Source organism: Meleagris gallopavo, chromosome 15 (assembly GCF_905368555.1).
Source record: "Meleagris gallopavo chromosome 15, MGAL_WU_HG_1.1, whole genome shotgun sequence".
NCBI lineage: Eukaryota > Metazoa > Chordata > Aves > Galliformes > Phasianidae > Meleagris > Meleagris gallopavo.
In genome coordinates, this window is record NC_139418.1 from 13,047,117 (window position 1) to 13,066,052 (window position 18,936).

At 47.7% G+C, this 18,936-nt stretch overlaps 1 protein-coding gene across 1 annotated transcript in view; it reads left to right on the forward strand.

The window, feature by feature from the left end:
- The window catches only part of MGAT4B (alpha-1,3-mannosyl-glycoprotein 4-beta-N-acetylglucosaminyltransferase B), a 36,506-nt gene that overhangs the window by 7,792 nt on the left and 9,778 nt on the right, over positions 1 to 18,936 (forward strand). The window contains exons 2-4 of the mRNA XM_085237028.1: positions 15,435 to 15,614; positions 16,304 to 16,444; positions 17,373 to 17,506. Of these exons, the coding sequence (XP_085093154.1) occupies positions 15,435 to 15,614; positions 16,304 to 16,444; positions 17,373 to 17,506 (455 nt within the window). The remainder of the gene's footprint in view (positions 1 to 15,434; positions 15,615 to 16,303; positions 16,445 to 17,372; positions 17,507 to 18,936) is intronic.

Consider the following 18,936-nt stretch of genomic DNA (forward strand, 5'->3'; position numbering starts at 1 on the left):
TACAACATTACAGCATGCAGGACATCCTTAAATTGGATCTGTTTTTTCCCCCAGCAAGAGCTCTGCCTTGCAGCACAGGGAATGTGCTGTGCTCCAAAACAAATCCGGCTGCAGTCGGTTAATGAGGCTCTTGTTACTGGTTCTTTGCTCCCGTTGTGCCTGAACCTAGTGGATGCCCCATGGATGAAGCAGAGGATGGCAGAAAGAAACAGCTTTATTTTGACAGCAGCCGTGACATTTGGGTACGTTTGGACCAGCTGTTGGTGTCCTGGGACAGGAAGACCTTCAGTCATGAACTTTCCCATCTTTTTGCATCAGTATGGCAGTGCAATTAGTTCTGGTGGCTTTTGGAAGTGCAGAAGGGCTCAGAGGAACAAGAAGGGTGGTCTCTTCTTAGTGACGTTCTGCTTGAGCTCATAAAATTGCTCCCCCAGGAGGCTTAATGCTGAGGTTCCTGCTCCCAGTTCTGGCCCTGTGGCTGTAGGAGATGGGCTGACTTCTAGCAGTTGTGCCTGGCACAGGCTGTATCCCGCACCGCTGGCATTCTGCAAGAGGAATCTGCCGAGACACTTCTAAAAGTCAGCTGATGGCAGTGTAAGGCGAGATTCCCATCTTACCTCAGAGAACAGTAGCTCTTCTGCATGCCCTTGGATTGCACAGGAGTCTCAAAGGGCATTTTTACCCGGTTCTTACTACCACCACAAGCCTGTTCAGTGAACCACTCACTCCTTGTCTCATTACTCGCTCATCAGTAAAGGCATCACTGAAGTCTCCCTCAGTCCTGTGCCGATGCTGGAGTCCCACCTGGAGCTGCTCACTGCAGAGCTGTGCAGCAGGAGGGGCAGTTTGGCAGTGTGCCTGCAGAGGGGCAGGCGGGGAGCTGCCGTTTGCTGTGCATGGCACAGAAGTGTGGATTCCTGTTTGGTTTGGCTTCCAGCAGTCCTTATCGCATCTCTTACTGCCAGCTTCCTCTGGGTTGTCCTTTCTGCCCCTGCCCTGCCTACGTTCTGTGCTGCAATTTCAATTATTTTTAGTATTTCTTTCTCCCTTCAACTATTCCACCACACGAGCGCTGTTTAAACAGCTGTCACTCCTGAGCCCACTTCTCCAGGAGGTAGAGTGACGGGCTGCACGCAGACAGCTCGTTAAAAGCCTCTCAGGGCTCTTCAGGATGGGCAACCACGTAGGTGTACGATTGTAACTGGATCCTGTGTTATGCACAGTTTTGATTGCAGCCGGTGAAATAACGATCCCCTTCTGGCTGCTCAGCAACAGGAGAAATCTGGGTGACGAAAGGGAAGGAGAGCACTTTGGCAGCGGGGCATACCCTCTCTTTTTGGTGAAGCGTAATAACAAGAGGTGCGTTCTGCTCTCAGTTTCATCCACGTGTGACTGGAGGAACCCTATTAAAATAATGCAGTTCCATTTAGAAGTTAACAGAGGGATCCTGGTGATGGGTTGGGACTCGAGTGCTGGGCCTGCTCAGCTGTTTGCTGCTCCCTCCTTTCTGTCTTGCCAGTACTGAGCTTTGTGGAGTCTCCTCCTCTGGAGATGTTCAAGACCAGCCTGGACACCTACCTGTGTGACCTGGTGTAGGGAACCTGCTTTGGCAGGGGGGTTGGACTCGATGATCTCTGGAGATCCCTTCCAACCCCCACAGTTCTGTGATTCTGTGATTCTCACTGTTGTGGTCAAACTGATGTCACTCTCTTCCAGAGGATGTCCACACTGTGGAGAACATCTGCCGTGGCCCCAGTTGTGTTTGAGGTTGGAATTAAGGTGTATGTAACTGCTCAGTGGCGAGAGAGCAACACACAGATCCTGCTCTGTGCAGCAGTTTGTGAGCTGTGATCTGCACGCTCCTCTTGTACCTGTGCAGTTACTGGATGTGGTGCTGGAATACAAACCAGCCTCGGTGTCTCAGCAATAATGGCTTTCCGTGAAGTGGCTCCCAAGAATGGCAAAAGCTTTCTTAGTTGAAGCTCTCCTTTGCTTATGCATTTGTCTTCTATTAGCAGTGTTCCTGAAGTGCTCCAGTAATTGATGTGTGCATGTGATTGTACTGAAGTTGGGTATCTCGGGGTGATATTTACGTGCAGCTCTGCTTTTAGCTCCTCTCTCCGATGCATTGCCATGAGCTCTTATGGAAGCACTGACCCTTTGGAGAGCTGTTTGTGATGAAGTCCTTGCAGAGGTTTTGAGTCTGTGGCTGAAAAGAGGTTTGCACGGAACTACAGAATTGTTAAGGTTGGAAAAGAGTGCTGAGATCATTCAGCTGTGACTCTGTGGCCTCTAGGAAATGGTTGGGGGTTTTGGCCATGTGCAACCAGCATCCTCAGCTTCTTGAGGATTCTGCTCTCTGTTTGCTAGGTGTTTTTTTCCTGCATTTAAATCAATGATTTTATGTAATCTTGGAGTAGGCAGGCTAAAGTTGCTTTCTCCTTTGTTTTCTGGCCAAGTTTTTCTAAGAGAATAAAGCTTATGTCCTTCTTCCTAATCTCCCATTTTCACATTAGCCAAATGGGGCACTGTCTTGGGAGTCTCTGGAGGAGGTGGAAAATCCTTGAATTGGACCAGAAATCCTATTTTTGGACATAGCCAGAAGGACAGAAACGAGAGAGTCTGTTGATGGCTTTGCCTGAGAAGGGAATGAACTCCTGCATCAGGCTTCAGTAAATCCATGCACGTTATCTTCATTAAGCCCCCAGTGCAAGAAATCTGTTAATTGGAGCTTTTGGTTGGACACTGGGCACCAGCTGCTCCCAGCACAGCAAACAAACAGGACCACAGCTGATTTCTCCTTCTCATCCCTATAGCAATGGGTAGAAGCCACCACAGAAGTAAAACAGTCTCTTATTGGTACAGGCTCCATCCATTTTGCTGTTCCTATTTGTACCTAATGCCTCATTCTCTAAATTTTCATTGCTCTGACTGCTTTGTTTTCCTTCATTGCAATCAAGAAATGCAGTACAATATTGCACTAAGAACTTCAGCTATTCAATTACCTTTCAGAAGCTGACTTAATTGGCTCTTTAAGTGATGGCTCTCCATTGTATGCAATCAGCACGACTCAAGGAGGGAACAGGAAGAGAATAAGGACTTTGTTTCTAATCAATAAATAAAGGTCTTTGAAATAATACTACTTGCAATTTGTACCGCCAGTTAAATTACACCGAAGATGATAGCCTGTGCGTTCGATGTGGAGCACAGCTCTAACAGAGCAATAAACCTTTGCTCCCAGCAAGCTTGTGGACTGCTTTGCTGTGTGCTTCCAGCAAATCCATTTCTCCCCTCGAATTATTCTTTTCCCCCCCCAAGAATTAGAGGAAAGCAAAGCAAAACTGCTGCAGAGCCCAGCACAGATGGTTTGGAAGAGTCTGATATGTAATGACTAATCATTTATTTTGCACCTCATAGAGTATGCAAATGAATGTGATACCTGATGATAAATAATTCAAAATGGAGATGGAAGGCAAGGGGAGATTACAGGCAGAAGGAGCACAGGAGGTACCTGTAGACGCATGGAGCCCTCTAGCACACATGAAGGTATGCAGCATCGTTTCATAAACCACTGGGCTAAGTGATGTGGCAAAAGAAGGATCGTTTTGGTTATGAATTCACTCTGTGCCTTCCTTTGGACTGTTGGATAGAGCCTGATGTGTTTTAACATTTGCCTGTGAAGGCTGCAGGATTTATCTATGAAGTGAGATGTGCTTTGCCACACCACCAGCAGTTTTTTGGCAGAGCTGTTTTTGTGAAATACAATCTGAGAATTTGTATTGGCTTAACACTTAAACTGCAGCCAGGGGAAGATGGAATATTCATCTTTATTGTATTTGTTTCTCCTGTAACGAGGCGTTACTGTCTGTCGTAAAGGAGATGTCCCCGAGCCCAGAAAGCATGCCCAGTTATTTGCTGCTTGCTCCATTAGCTCGTGCAGAACTCCCAGTTTTTATGTGCGTGTGCTTTTCTACTCGTGTAAGCCTGCCAAGGACCCATCTCGATTGAAATCCATTCCTGTAACGCTATGTATACACATAATTGTTGAAGTTCTTAATGCAGCTAATGGAGGTGTGGGTCTGGGATGCCCAGTGAGGATCTCCCAACTTTCTGCTTCCCATCAGGCAGCACAGAGCTTGATACAGCACCTCACCCCGGGCACTGAATGCATGCAGTAAAGAAAAATAAACTTTAAGGAATGACAAGAGTGCTGTAAACATCGCTTGAATTTTGATTTACATCATCAAAGCACAGCACAAATTGCATGGCTCGTGTACCCTATGGAAATACCTCTCTGTATGGGAGTGCTGCAGACAGGATGCCAGTCCTTTTTATTGCCAATGAAGGCAAATGAAGTCCCCCCAGGGCCTCACAGCAGAGGGTTCCAGCAGTACCCAGCGTGCAATGTCTGCCGTCCTGCCCAGAGCGTGGTGTGTGTGCTCGGATTCACTCCTGATGTACCCATCCAGTTGTGTTGGAAGCAAAAGGAGCCCGACCATCCTGGCACACCGATAGTGACAGCACTTGGAAACTTCAGCTTCTCTCTTCTCATTCCTGATTTCTTCCCAAGGATAGCTACAACACTTTTCTTTTTTGGGAATTTGCTCAAATTATTACATCCTTGAAGATCTGCTGCTCTGGGTTATCCCACAGTGGGATTATGACCTTAAATGGAAAATAGCGACAGCCAACGGTTGGTAAAAATATTATTGTGGGAAAACACAGTTGCTAGATGTGTTCCATGTTGTGAGGCTGCTCGGTTCAGGAAATGCTTGTGAGTGTGCAGAGGAAATGCTTATGTTTTCCGAATGCTTGTTGCATTCTTTTTTTAATTGCTTGTTAAATAGGAGAGCATACCTCCATCAAAATGCCATCAGATACGCCCTGCTGTAAGGGGACAGGAGGCATAAAAAAACATTGAGGGAGCGAGGGAGGACAGTCTGGTTTTATGAACCTGTTCATTTATTTATTGGATCCTGTTCATCCCTCCAGAAGAAAAAAAAAGAAAAAAAAAAAGATGATGTCTATGGTCAGATCATTTAGCATGCCATGTTCATAGCAGACCAAGAGCAGACGAGTTCAGTAGCACTGGAAATGTGACTCTGTGAAACTGCTCTGAAGTTGCCAGCCTTGCTGCATGGAAGCAAGAAGCTCAGCAGGGCTGAGTTGCTCCCATGCTAACAGATCTCTTTAGTATCTGTAATAAAAAATGCAGCCATAGTGTGGGTTGCACAGCGTGCCCGGGGTGATCCCGCTGAAGCGCACATCTGGGAGCAGCTGGGTGTGCTGTGCAGCCCATCCGAAGCCCTTTTTGGGAGAAATTCATTATAATCAGGGTAATTTATGCTGATGCTTAATCACTCGCTATTAAAACATGGGCATTTTGTGTCAGCTCGAGGCCTGGGGTGGGCAAAGAGCTCTGTATTGCCAGCCGTGCACCCAGCACAGGCTCAGGGATCAGTCAGCACACGCTGGAGCACTGTCTCTTTTCCTGGAGATGCCCATTGCTCTCAGTGGGGAAGTTACAGGCGTTAGCAGCAGAATTAATTTCCCTTCATGTGCGGCAGTACACCCTTATGGCTCCATTCTTCAGCCTCCTGTCTGCTGTTAAAGAATGTATTTGCTTTTGCAGGTGTATGAGGCTGTGGCAGCACACTGATGCCCTGCTGGCTGCTGCGTGCCACCCCCTGAATGCGACAGGGGAGGGCAGGTCCAGGGAATGAGCTGCAGGCTTATTCTGTCTCCCTACAGGAAAAACAAGGCACTTCTTTAGGGGCAGTGATTTATAAGGCTGCCAGAACAGCACCGCTCTAAGCAGGCTTTGGATGTGGCCATCCATCCGTAGCTGTGTACATCCTCGTGCTGTTACAGTTCCTACATTCTGCTTTTTCAAGACTCTCCAGCTTAGCGGCGAGATCCTTTGGGAAGCTGTCCTGCTGCCACCACTGCAGTTGTTCCCAGTAGCCACAGGTTTCTCCGCCCTGCAGGGATGGAACTCCCCTACCTGCTGCCCTGGTGCTGGTTCCGCAGCTTACCAGCACAACTTCCACTGCCCAGTCTCAAGGTTTGAGAAAATTGGGTTAGGTTTTTTGCAGTGGCACACTGCAGCCAGCAATGCTGGGTGACAAAGCTGATCTGGGAAGCTGGGCATGAGGACGAGTTGTGAACCTGGGGTGAGTTCTTTATGGATGCCTCCAGAGGATGAAGCACCTGTTGAACTTCTCTGTGTGCTCAGCTGACAGCTGGCAGCACCAGAAATGGAGCTGAGGGACCATTGCTGCAGCAGCATCGGGATGCACCCAGAGCCCCTAAAGGATACAAGTGCAGAAATGCCTCCCAGGCATCGTAGCAACACTGAACCTCTTGGTGCAGAGGAAACAGGGGCTAGAACTGAGCTCCCAGTGCTTATGTTCTGCCAACTGCAGCCATGATTTTGTCATGGAAAATTACCCCCATGGGCTCAAGTGCTGTTTCTTGCTTTCCTCCTTAAGCTGGGCACCCTTGCACTAGGTGAACATGTCAAGCTGAATCTTTCTGCAGCACAGCTTCCCTCTGTGTGTGAAGTCTGGAAAGCTGAGCCACAGCAGCCCTCACAGCAATTAATGCTGCCTTCTGTATGCCACCAGTAAAGGTAACCGTGTGTGAAATGCTGAAAAAGTGGATGCATTTAAATAGGTGTTGTAAGGAAATGAGATACCTAAACTGCGTCTCCACTCATGGAGAGCATGAGGTGCTTACAAAAACCAGGGCTGAACAGCAGTTTAGGAATAGCTGTGAAGTGAAGCATTGATGCTGTGGTCTTGCAGTCCAGGGCTGCAGGAGGTATCCCTGACTTGGGGTGGTTGTAAGGAAGAACAGAATTTCTGCAGGTTACAGCTTTGGGAGGTGGTTACAAAAGGCGTTTTGCACTCTGTTCTGGTTGCTGTGGCTTTGTGGGATGGGTGTCAGCATTGCTGGATAACCCTTCCTCGTGTTCTCTTGGCTGCCGAATGTGGAAAGGGAGAAGTAGGTCTTCCTCTTCCCTTACTGGTATGTTGTTCTTCCCAGGAATTTTCCTTGCATATGAGATGAAGCAGGAGACCTCAGATAGCATCAACACTTAAAGCTGGGCTAAGTGTGCTATTTAATGGCAATGTCTTGTTTTGTCTCTGGAGAGAGGAAAATGCACCCCATTATGTGCTCGTGTTACAAGCGTGCACCATGGGGGATAAATATTTCAAATATTGATGTTGAATAATTTTTAAGAGGCTCTCTATGAGTTTTATTTGAAGCATTCTGCAAATAATTGAAGAGAGCTGAAACCAAATGCGATGCAGTTCGGCTCATTGCGTGATCAGGATGAGAGGCTTTAAAATCTGCTGCTGCCCACAGGCACAGCCGTGATCTGGTCAGGCATTGGTACTATAGGGAAACTGGGATCTGTTTGTGCATTCATAGGTAGACCAGAAGTTCAGTGTATGTGGACAGACAGCGGAGCAAAGGGAACACTCTTGATATCCTTTCACTCTAATACAGTTGCACACATTGCAAATGAGTTTCTCTTTTGGAAAAAGCAGTAAAACCTGACTTGCATTGAAGTTCACTGCTCTTAGCACAATTGGAGCCAGGGACTCCAGCCAGAACTTCTGTGATTTCCTTGATATCTCTGCGACTTAGTACATCCCTTTAACTTTTCCATATGTGTTCTCTGATTTATAACACAGCAGTGCTTTATTTTGCTGTTGTAAAATTCTTTCATATGCTCGACTGTGCCAGAAGCTTCATATGTTATTGATTAAACAAACTCCCCGTGCTCCGGGATCTAGGCTGTTCTGAGGCTGCGGCGCGCAGCGATGGCTGCGATGCTCCTTCCTAGCAGGAGCTGGGGAAGCACAACCTCCCCACACTTCCTGCTGCTTATCACCACGTTAGCCTTCGGTTTGCAGAAATGAGCTGCTTTTTTCACCCTCTCAGTCCAGCTCTCGTGGGCCCATCAGCTGCTTAGGGTTGTTTCAAGGGAATGATGATGATGTTGAGTTGTAGTGATGTTGGGAGGAGGATTAACAAGAATTTCATCTCAACTCCTTCACAGGCAATTAGCGACAGCCGCTGCTAGAGAAAGGGCACGATGATTAACACAGTGACCTTTGCAAAGATCAGCTTGCCTTCTTGGAGGCATTCCTGTCGAACGGGAAGCGGAGCCATTAGCGCTGCAGCTCGGAGCAGGCTGCGTGGGTTTTGGTGGAGTGAGGCCTGTGTTTCATTAATAACACAATTAGGTTGTAATAAAACGGGGTTTCCTGTCAGGCTGTGAGGCATTAGCTCTGCTTCGTGTTTTTGTTTCTTTAAGGCACCTATAGGGATGCAGCCCTGCAGGCTTGCACAGCAGCTCTTTGGGGCTGTCTCATGGGATTGCACTCCCTGGCTTTGGTCCTGCGGTGAAAACAAGGCAGGAGGGGCAGCAGTGCAGCCCAGAGGTTGCAAGCAGTGGGAGCAAAGCAGGTTTCTCTTGCACATGATCTTTGTGAAGCCCCATGTGCCAGGGCTTCTGCTGTGTGTGGGGTGACCATGTGGATTTCTGCAAGAGCATTCCCGTGCACAGGAGCAGCACACTTTGTGCTGCCATGGGGCGCATCCCAGGGCATCCTCCCTGCTGGCTGTGCCATGCAGAGGGAAGGGCATTCCAGGAACCCTTTGGGTTGCTTTCCATGCCCAAGTGTGATGTGTCCTCTTAAAAATCCTGTGGAGCTGCAATTATTTGGAGCTTTAATGACCCATGATTTCTGTAATGCCTTATTTAGTTCACTTTCAGCATGTTTTTATTCCCCAGTCAAATAGAGAGTATTAAAAAAAAAACGAGAACAAAGCCCTTGCTTTCCATTTGAGAGAAAATGCTTCGAAAGCTGTATTGTGCTACACAGGTAAATAATTAGATTGCTAATGAATTAGCTTCACTTTGAAGAAGAAAGCTGCAGTGTTCCTAATTAAGTTGTGGTGTGGGAGGAGAGGTGCAGCAATTTGGAGCCATCCCTCCACGCCGTGGGATGATGAAGGGCACTGCCAGGTCCGGCACTTTGTTTAAATTCCCCCTTTTGGTGTTTTTCTATGGCAGTAAGTTTGAAGATATAATACACTCTTTTTTTTTTCCCCACAAAACATTTCCTTTTTGTCAGTTTGAAATTAACAATATTTGAATTGAATGGCTGCTTATTCCTGTAGTTTCAGGCATGGAGAATGAAAGTCTATGTGATATATTTTCATTATATCACTCTATTTTATATGCTTTTCATCATGAGCCCTATTATTATGCCAATTGCAAGATGAATAATCTCATATATTTTTTCTTTCCTCGTGGAGCAGGGTTTTTTCAGCCCTTTGATCATTCTCATCACCTTCTTCTAAAGCCCCTTTTAAGTCTGTAATAATACTCTTTTTCAGAGGAGGTGAAGGCTATTCTGGGATTAGGCAGCATCATTTTAATAATGTTATAATCTTCATGCTATTATTCCCCATCCCGTTCTCTGAGCAGACCAACATCTTCCTTGCCTCCCTCTCCATTCCTTCTCTCTCAAAGTTCCTGCTACCTGCAGAGCAGCACTAAGATGCTCTGAAGCTCCAGTCTCCCTCTCAGTTAGTAATGTTAATTAGGAACTGCCTGAAAAATACCTCAATTCCCTTCTCCTCCCCGATTAATTTGCATCTGTCGGCTTCGGTGTTAATTTTTCATTTTGTTGCCTTTTTTCTCAGTCATTTGGTTGGCTTGGGGCTTTGAGGAACTTATCTCTGTGTCGTTTCTGTATTTTGCTACTTTGCAAATTCATCTATTTCTCCAGATCCATACTAAATCTAAGAGACAGGAGTTTTAATACCAAACCTTATGGCCTCCTCTTGAACCTTTTGCTGCAATGAAAATTCACTGCCTAATACCATGTTCTTTCTCTTCTGATCAATAGCACTATTTGCCTCTTTCCTTCTCTTCCTCAGCTGTTTTGCAGCAAAACAAATTGCCAGCTGATGCACCCGTCTCATTAAATTCCTTGGACAAGTTGATAAAATCCCAGACAAACCGAGGGGCTGGTTTCTTCTGCAGAATCTGATGCTGGCTTATGCCTGCCAGAGATTTTCTCACTTTGCCTTATGACAAAACCCAGGGGACCCGCACTGTTCGTGGGGCTTTTTATCTCTTTCAGTGTGGCTCACCCACAGAGCTGTGCAGTGGGGACAGAAGGGCTCTGCAGGTGCCTGAGAACGGTCTGATGGCTGCTGGTACCCACAGGTGATGTGTGCATCCCAGTGTGGTTCATTAGTGCTGAACTTCTGCATCCTCACTTGCATCCCTCCAGGGATGTGTGCCCCTTTTTGGGAGTGAGATTTCAGTGTTCTCCATCTGGATATGGGCCACTGTACCTGCAGTGGAGAACCTGCCCATCCCTGAAGTCTTATTGCTTAGGACTTTGAAAGCAAAAAGACTTAGTTGTGGAAGGAGCTGTTTGTTTTCAGAGCAGGATCAGAAATGTGAGCAGTTCATCCTCCTCTGCACCTGCAGCTGTTTTCCCAGTAATAACAGTGAACTTTCTAGTGGTACTAATGACTTTCTATGGTGCTTTGTGTCTTGGTATTAACCACAAATTACAGCAGTGCTAATGTGAAATTAACAAAGAAAGTTGAAGTGCATTTTTTTTAAGCAGTAGCTGCAAAATGCCGGTTGAGACTCAGTGCCCCGGTGATTCAGTGCACAGGGATGCTGCAAGTGTCACATAATGTTTGCTGCATGATGTATTTGTGTTTGCAATGTGAGGATGCTGGGATGCTTGTTCTTCTTGTCAGGATGGAGCCAGGGGTATTTTGGCTGCTGAACTCTCTCTTTCCCTCCCTGCTGCACAAGTTGGTATTTTTGCCATCCTTCCATGTGGGCCATCACAGCTGTCACCTGCAGCTCCACACAGCCCAGCAGTCTCTTCCCTGTGGCTTCTGGGGTTGCTCTGGGGTTCTGTTGATGGTTTGTTCCTTCCACAGCCAAATGGCAAAATTTAGCTTTCCAGTGTATGAAATGTTTATTGTGGAATTAATGCTGGTCCCTGTGTGCTGCCTCAGCCTTTGCCACATCCCAGAGGCTGAACCAAACTCACCGATACAGCACAGCATCTCCTTATGTCCACGTTAACAGCCTGTGGTGTTCCCTTAACAAATACCTCACGAACATTGTGATTCAATCGGGGCAGTCTGGAGTGTAATGCGTGGAGCAGCGCCAGCATTATATAAATCATTAAACATCAAAACATCAAATCACCCATCATCATCAAGGGCCAAGGGCGCTCCATCGAGAACGGGTGCTCGCTGCGCCTGGTGGTTTTTACACGGAAAGTTTGGCTTTCTGCTCTATCTCTCTCTCTGAGTTGTGAGCCCAGAACTGTGCTTTCTTTTGGCTGTTCCGTCCCTGGAAACTCTGACGTGTGTGTTGATTGCAGCACTTGCAGCAGAAGGGTCAAAACGCACTGTTGTGCTCTTGAAGCCAAGTTTTCACAGAGATAAACAGATTAGAGGCTGGGAGTTGTTTCTAGTTTTTAAACAGTCTCTCAAAGGTCTTCCTAATGAGAGGAGAATCAGGCTAGCAAAGATTTGAGAGACTAGCACGGCATTCAGGATTACAGAACTCCTGACTGTATCTGTGTGCACATGAATGAGTGACCCTGAGACGCTGCAAAGTGGCGGCTTTACAGCATTGGCCTCATTTTGTGCCCATCTGCTGCTTTAGACCCAGATTAGGCTTTTTGCTTTGATTCAAAAACTGGAAATGGATAAGCAGGGTGGACGTGAGCACCTCAGCCCCTGCCTCTGCGGGAAGGCCTGGTTCGCCTCCTTGTCACTTCAGTAGGGACAGAGCCACAAAGCAGAGATTTCCTCTGTGGGCAGTGGGCGCCATTTTGGATGGATGGAAGTGGGCGCCATCTTGGATGGACAATAGCCTTTGGGAAGCCAACAGTGTATCAGCTGGGGGCCTTGGATCAAAACCAGACCTTTGGAGGTGCTGTCCCAGATCAAGACCAAACCTTAGAGAGAAAATAGAGCCCAGGGTGCAGCCATTGGCCAGACTCTGCCAGCAGCTGCCCAGAGGCTTGTGTACTGCCATGCATGCAGCCAGTTGGTGAATGGCCTGTCAGCCTGTGCCTGAAAACTGCTTCTGAAGGAGCACTGAGTGCAAATACTGAGTGTAGTGTGGTGTGAAAGGTGTTATTTGCAGGGTACTGGGTTGACACAGTGTCACAGTGTCATCTGCAAGCACTGAAAGTCCTGCTTTGAAAGAGTTGGGTCTGCCAGGTCTGTCCTGCAACAGAGCAAGAGGTGATGACCTTAAGTTGCTCCAGGGGAGGCTCAGATTGGGTATTAGGAAAGAATTATTCTCCAGAAGAGTACTAACACATTGTAACAGGCTGCCTAGGGAGGTGGTGGAGTCAGCATTCCCAGAGATGTTCAACTACCGTGGAGATGTGGCACTGAGGGACATGGTCAGTGGGCAATATTGGTGGTATGGATAGACGGTAGGATTATTGGAGTAGATGATCTTAGAGGTCTTTTCCAACCTTACTGATTTGATGATTCTAAGTGCAAAACAGTGTTACTGGGAATCTATGGGAAGCTGTGTGCCCACTGCAGGCTTTGTCTCAAGCTGTCACTGTAACTGGTCACAATCGATCAGCTTTCAGATTTCATGAAATTTTAATTAAAGAACGGAAAGCCTACTAACACATCACAGGACAAGAGCACTGGAAACAAATACAATTTCACTTCCAACCATTAGCCAGAAAAGCAGCAAATGGTTGACTGCACATCACCATTGCTGCCTAATGAAAAGTACAGCTCTTGGCATCAGTGGGCAGGTCATTAGTGCCTGAATAATCAGTGACATTTCCCTTCGCAGTCTGACACAAACGAAGTGCAGCACTCTGGAAAAAGCCATTAAGCACAAAGCCCCATGCTCTGCTCCAGGTAGTGCAGAGGAGACCAGCATCGAGTGAAGAGGGGAAGCAAGGTTTGCTCCTAGTATTAGAAGATCTGAGCATGAAAACCCCTAACTATGGACAATGTAGGGCTTAGAGGTGTGTTCTTACAGAAGAGCTACTGTCAGGTTAAGATCTCGCTCATTGGAAATTTAAATTCCTGCAGCAGCCCCTCATGCTGGGGGTTGCCATGTTTTTTCTGCAAACCATTAAATACTGGGAGTAGTACCATTCAGGAAAAAGGAAGGACTGGTTCTGTTTGTGCCCTGCATGTCGCCCGTATCAGACAGAGCAGCAACCGGATGGGATTGCCTTCCTCTCCTCCTTCCCTATCTCCCAGCACTTTGCAGTAATGCAGAGAGCCCCAGAGGTCAATGAAGACAGAGCCTTGTGCGGGTGTGTGCCTGGGGATGGGCAGTGAGTCTGTAAGGATTGTGGGGAAGAGGCCCCATGGGGGGGAGCTTCTCGTAGGCAAAAGCATTAAAGAGAACTTGACTTGGAAGTGTTGTTGTCTTGGAAACCCTGTGCTTTGGAGCTAGGCATGTTTGATCTTCAAAACACCCTTTTTTATTTGCTCGTGGACCCCAAAATAGAAATCCTCAGTGCAGTTGGTGTAACTGTTTCCATTCACTCTGGCTCCAATGTAGTGCTTTTGGTTGAGTTAACTCTTCCGGCTGTGTTCTGGTGTAGTTATGTAAAATCTAACCTCACTGAAAACATATGAATGACTAGAGGTGAAAGTGTATGTGTACTGAGCACACATGTTGCATTAATAATGGGGTAAAAAATGGCCCAGGAAAGTACATCAATAGCTAACCAACTCCACTGCCAGCTGTTGTATAGTTAGTTATGGATGGAGGCACTCAGAAGTTTTATTGTTTAAAAAGGGCAGGCTGGTAAGATGTTGTTTGGCAATAAAAAGCTTTATTACCCTATGAGAAGTTACTCATTTATATATATTATTTTTATTATACTTAAGGTGTGTATCCAAACACTTGCATTGATATTAGCATCCCAGCCACCATTGCCACATGACAGGCTTTGTTCTGCCTCACTTAGTAGCAGTAAGATGACTGTAATCGGTTTTGTCCTTAGGATCCCTTTGGGACTCCACCTCAAGGCAGCCTTGGCAAGTGCCAGCATGGGGCTGGGCAGTGGGCTTCTTGTGTTGGGCTTTGCTCCTCGTATAGATCCCCTTGTCCAGACAGGTTGCAGAACCAAGGTTGCTCACCTGCTGGCATCACCGCCACTCATACACACCATGGGAGGGATGCCACAGCTCAAGGCTGGCTGCAGGTGGCAAGAAGATGGGGAGGGCTGAGTAAAACCCTGCGGGAGTGGGAGCAGCTGTTTGTCTGCTCTGTGCTGTGGGCAGAACTTTGTGGTATGCCTGCGCCTGCCATTCCCACAATGACAGGCATCCTGTCTGCAGCCACTATGGCTGAGCAATATAAAATCCACTCAATCACTTGGCAGCTCTTTCTCCCTGGAGATGCTGTGTGCCATCTGGCGAGGGACCCTGTGGTGCTGCTGCCTTTGCCCCAGTTATTCATGCCAGGCCATCTGCAACAGCCATGTCCTAGCACAGCTGGGTGTGCAGTGCCGGTTCCCTCCCTGTGAGCCCAAGATTTGGCTTCTGCTCACCCTGCTGATAGATGTCCTTTGGAGCAGTCCTTGTGAGGGAATTTTGGGGTCTTTCCTGGGGTGCCATCTGCATAGCACCAGGGCTGGCAATTGAAGGTCCCTGGCTGCGTCTTCTCTTGGAGACCAACTCTCAGGCCCAAAGCCTTCACTCTTAAACTCTTACTTTTCTACAATAAGGTAACCCAAGCAAGGAGCAAGGCGATTGGAAATATTTGTGTTTCTTGGTTTTGTCGTTGTTTTACTAAGTCACCAACCCCAATACTTGCAGTTCTTTTTTACTCAACTCCTGGTCCTTGCTGCTCGCTCCTGTGGTTGCCAACTGACACCCCAACTTCTGGTGCTGCAGAGATACATGATATTTTCCTTAAAACTAATGCAAGCAACTGAATGTAGAGCAAAGAACTAACACACCACATATTTTTGCTCCATGCTTTGGTCACACAACATCAGGTCGTTATTCTCTATGACCAGAACCCAACTTAAAGAAGGAAAGGGAAGCAGCTTTTACATTGTGGTTCTGCAACTGAAAGTTTCTGCAGACTGTCAGAGCTCTTGTGGCCAACATGGTAGCACAAAGCGGATGTGCATCCCTGTACAAAAAGCTGTTTTGTGTATCAGAGACTCCTTCTGTGCGTGCATCAACTATGCTTTGTGTATCAACCAGCTCTCTCCACCACAACTGATCAGTGTGTGATAGACCGCAGCTCCATATATCCTAGTTTGGAGGTAGGGAAGGGATGACTGCTTTCTCTTTTGCATCTTGAAACCCTTCAGAGCACAGAGGAAACACAATGCTCTCTTTGCCATCTGCAGGTGACGTTGTGGACATCTACCAGCGGGAGTTCCTGGCTCTCCGGGACCGACTGCACGCGGCCGAGCAGGAGAGCCTGAAGCGCTCCAAGGAGCTGAACCTGGTCCTGGAGGAGATCAAGAGAGCTGTCTCGGAGAAGCAGGCCCTGCGGGACATCAACCGCACCTGGAGCAGCCTATCTGGTGAATAGCAGGAGCAGAGGAGATGGTTTGGAGGTTGCTAGTGAGGAGGTAGAGAGGTGTGTGTGCAAGTAGGACGGTGCTCTTCTCCCTCCCGGCACCAGCAAACGGTGGAGTTCAGAGGTGTTTGTTGGTTTTTATTGTTATTTAATGCAATAGACTTGGGAACTCTTAAACTCTTGTTTAACTGCAGGTATGTATGCATCATTGAACATTGTGATTGCCTCTGCCAGTGATATTTGCCAACTTGCTTGCTTCTAAGTTTTTTCTTGCAAGTCATATGTGCCGTTTCCTATGGCTGTACTGAATGCGTATGGAAAGTAGTGGGTATCTGGAGGCAGGGAAGAGGAAGGGGTTAGACTGGCCGAGCACCCTTTGCCAATTTATTTCTTCATTATTTTTTTTTAAGTTGCTCAGTTGAAGAAAATTGGATCTCTCTGGAAAGATCCGATTTGGCCTTCATTTGATCTTCATTCTCCCTCTTCCTTCCCAAATATTTTGGAAGTTCTTCAAGGCCCTCATGGCTCCTGCTGAACTTTAATTGGGTTTGTGGTAGCATGCTAAAGGTTGGCCTCATTTTTTATAACCCAGCAGTAGTCTCGGGTGGCCAGGCTGCTCTAAAAAGGCTTTTTGCCTTGCAGTCTCTTCCTACATACCATTCCTTGCATATTGATTCCCTTTTCCTTTTTAAGACGAAACCAAGTTAAAACTGTGGAATATCACCAACAAGAATGTGCTGCACCTTCCCACCATCTTCCATCATTTGCCACATTTGCTGTCAAAGGAGAACAGTCTGCAGCCAGCCGTGCATGTGGGACAGGGGCGCACTGGAGGTAAATGGGAATTAGTGCTGCTTTAGTGCTCCTTCTCTCATCTGGTGCCTGTCCTTGCCTTTTCCTCCGGGCCTGGCTGCGCTGCGGAGATGAGCAGGACTGGAGGAACAGCTGCATGTATCATGTGAGCTTCCTTGGTGCTGTAGCACACGGGGTGGGTAAGCCACAGAGCATCTGCGTGCCAGGGTGTAATGGGGATATCTGTGCTCATGAAGGGTTCTCAGTGCTTCTCTCAAATGGTTTTTGCTGCTTTCCATCTCTGGAGTGCTCTAGGCTTTGCCTACAAGGTGGTCAGATGAAAGCACAGTTCATGGAGACTCTAAACCATGTTAGGAGACAAATCTCATCCAGAGCAGGACTTGGGTTCTTAAACATTTCCTCCCCTGCTCCCAAATCTCAACCCAAAGCCAAGCAGCTGACTGATTCCTCTTAAACCAAGATGCTTCTGGCCATAGGAGGGCTTTGGAGAACAAGGCTGTTCTTGAAGTTGCCATTCACGTGCCGGAAAGGACCTTGGGCAGGGAGAGTTTGAGGAATTTCCTAAAATTTTGGGTGAGAAAAGAAAGAGCCTCTAGTTCTTTTCTGCTTTTCATAGAACAGTACAAAGCCAAGTTTGTTTGCTGATGGAACTCACCCAGCATTAGGGACAGCCAGACTGCTTGTGGCTGCATCCACCTCGATGCCCCAGATTTCCAAAATTGAGAATCAGCACAGCCTCAGTCCTCAGCTCACCATCCCCACAGAGCAGAGTCCAAGCAGTGTGAGGACAGCCATTGTGCGAGCACCTGACCGCAGTGGGCGCCCTGCCATGCGTGCTCCAGGCTGCTGCTGGCCTGTACTGGGTGAACCACGGGGTGGTCATGGGAGTTGAGAAGAACATCTTGTCCGGAGTGGCCTCTTTCTAAAATCTCTTCTTGGTCCTGGGCAGTGTCTGTCGTGATGGGAATCCCCAGCGTAAAGCGGGAGGTGCATTCCTACCTTACGGACACCCTCAGCTCCCTCATCTCTGAGCTCACGCAGCAGGAGAAGGAGGACTCGGTCATCGTTGTCCTCATCGCTGAGGTAAGATGGAGCTTGGCCTGTAGGTCCTGTTGGTGCCAAACAGTACAGCCACATGCTTGTGGACCTGGTCTTCTGGCCGGGGCAGATGAGCCCAGCCTTTGCCAGGAACATAAGATGCATTCCTGCCCAAAATGAAGCGCTAGGAAAGCCAGGGTGTGAGCACACAAATGTCTCACGTCAGCAGCTGCTATGTGATGCGTGATTTTATCGTTGTCTATGTTGTGCTACCTCTGGAAGAGTGCTGGAGTGATTGTTCCCAGACTGAGCTGGAGCAGCCCCATGGCCGCATTTCAGGGGACTCTCAGCCCCCCCCATACAGCCGCTTTGTTTCTCAGCCATTCTTTGAAAAAGGCCCTAACCTCTCTCCAGACCCAAGAGCCCATTTATTTTTGTCTGAACTAATATGCTGCTTTACACTCATGTCTGGAGTCCAGAATCAGTTGCGGAATCCAGGGGCTAAAAAGCCTTGATACATTAATCCACAAGAGCTGCTTTTATCTGTGGGTTTAGATGGTTATTTTTCTCCCCAGCTTTCCCCTCAGGATTATTTTTGTGAGCCCCAAATGCATTTGTCTTAATTTTCAGAAATCCACTGAGAACGATAAACCTCAGTGGCATGGTAGAGGGAGCAGCTCAAAGATAAATGCCTGGCTTTGATGCCTCTTTGCTCATGATTTGACATTTTGAGTAGTGTTTGGCTTTTGGGCACCTGGCTGGTAACTCTATAACAGAGCCAGAGCCCTTTTTGGGAATGGGAGCTTTGTTCCCTTGAGAAAACCCTCCCTTGTGGCCATTCCAGCACAGCCTCACTGGTGACACATCCCTGCATTGCTCGTGTCACCTCCTCCTGGTGCCAAGGCAGGGACCCCAGTGCTGCATCCACACATCCACCCGTATCGCAGTCCCGTGGTGCATGTGACTGCCCAGAACAATGCAGGCAGCAGGAAACACGCACGTTTCTGCTCCTGGGTCTCCTGCCCTTTGCTCCTGCTGGTGTTTTCTTGGTCAGATATTTTCTCTCCCATGCCTGTCCCTGCTTAGCACTTATCTCACTCCCAGATAGAGCCCTACAGTGCCACTGACCTTTGCCTCCAAACCACGACAGGTTGAGCTCTGGAAACAAACTGTTGGTTTGGGGAGAAAAGTGTTAAAATGAACTTGAAATAAAACTGCAGGCACGTAAATAATCCCATGCTTTTCACAAGAGGGGTGGAGATCCTTTTTTGCCGAGTATTGTTTGGATGAAAGCTGGCACGTATGAAACAAGCTGCAGACAGCATTTAACGCTTCGTGCAAAGGGACGGTGTGGGCAGAGTGCTGGGAGAGCTGGGAGGGCACAGAGCTTGGGATCTGCTCTGTCTGCTGTGGTCTGGGTGTGATGGCTTGGGTTCGCCTCAGAGGAGGGCTTTGTCACAGCAGGGATTGCGCCG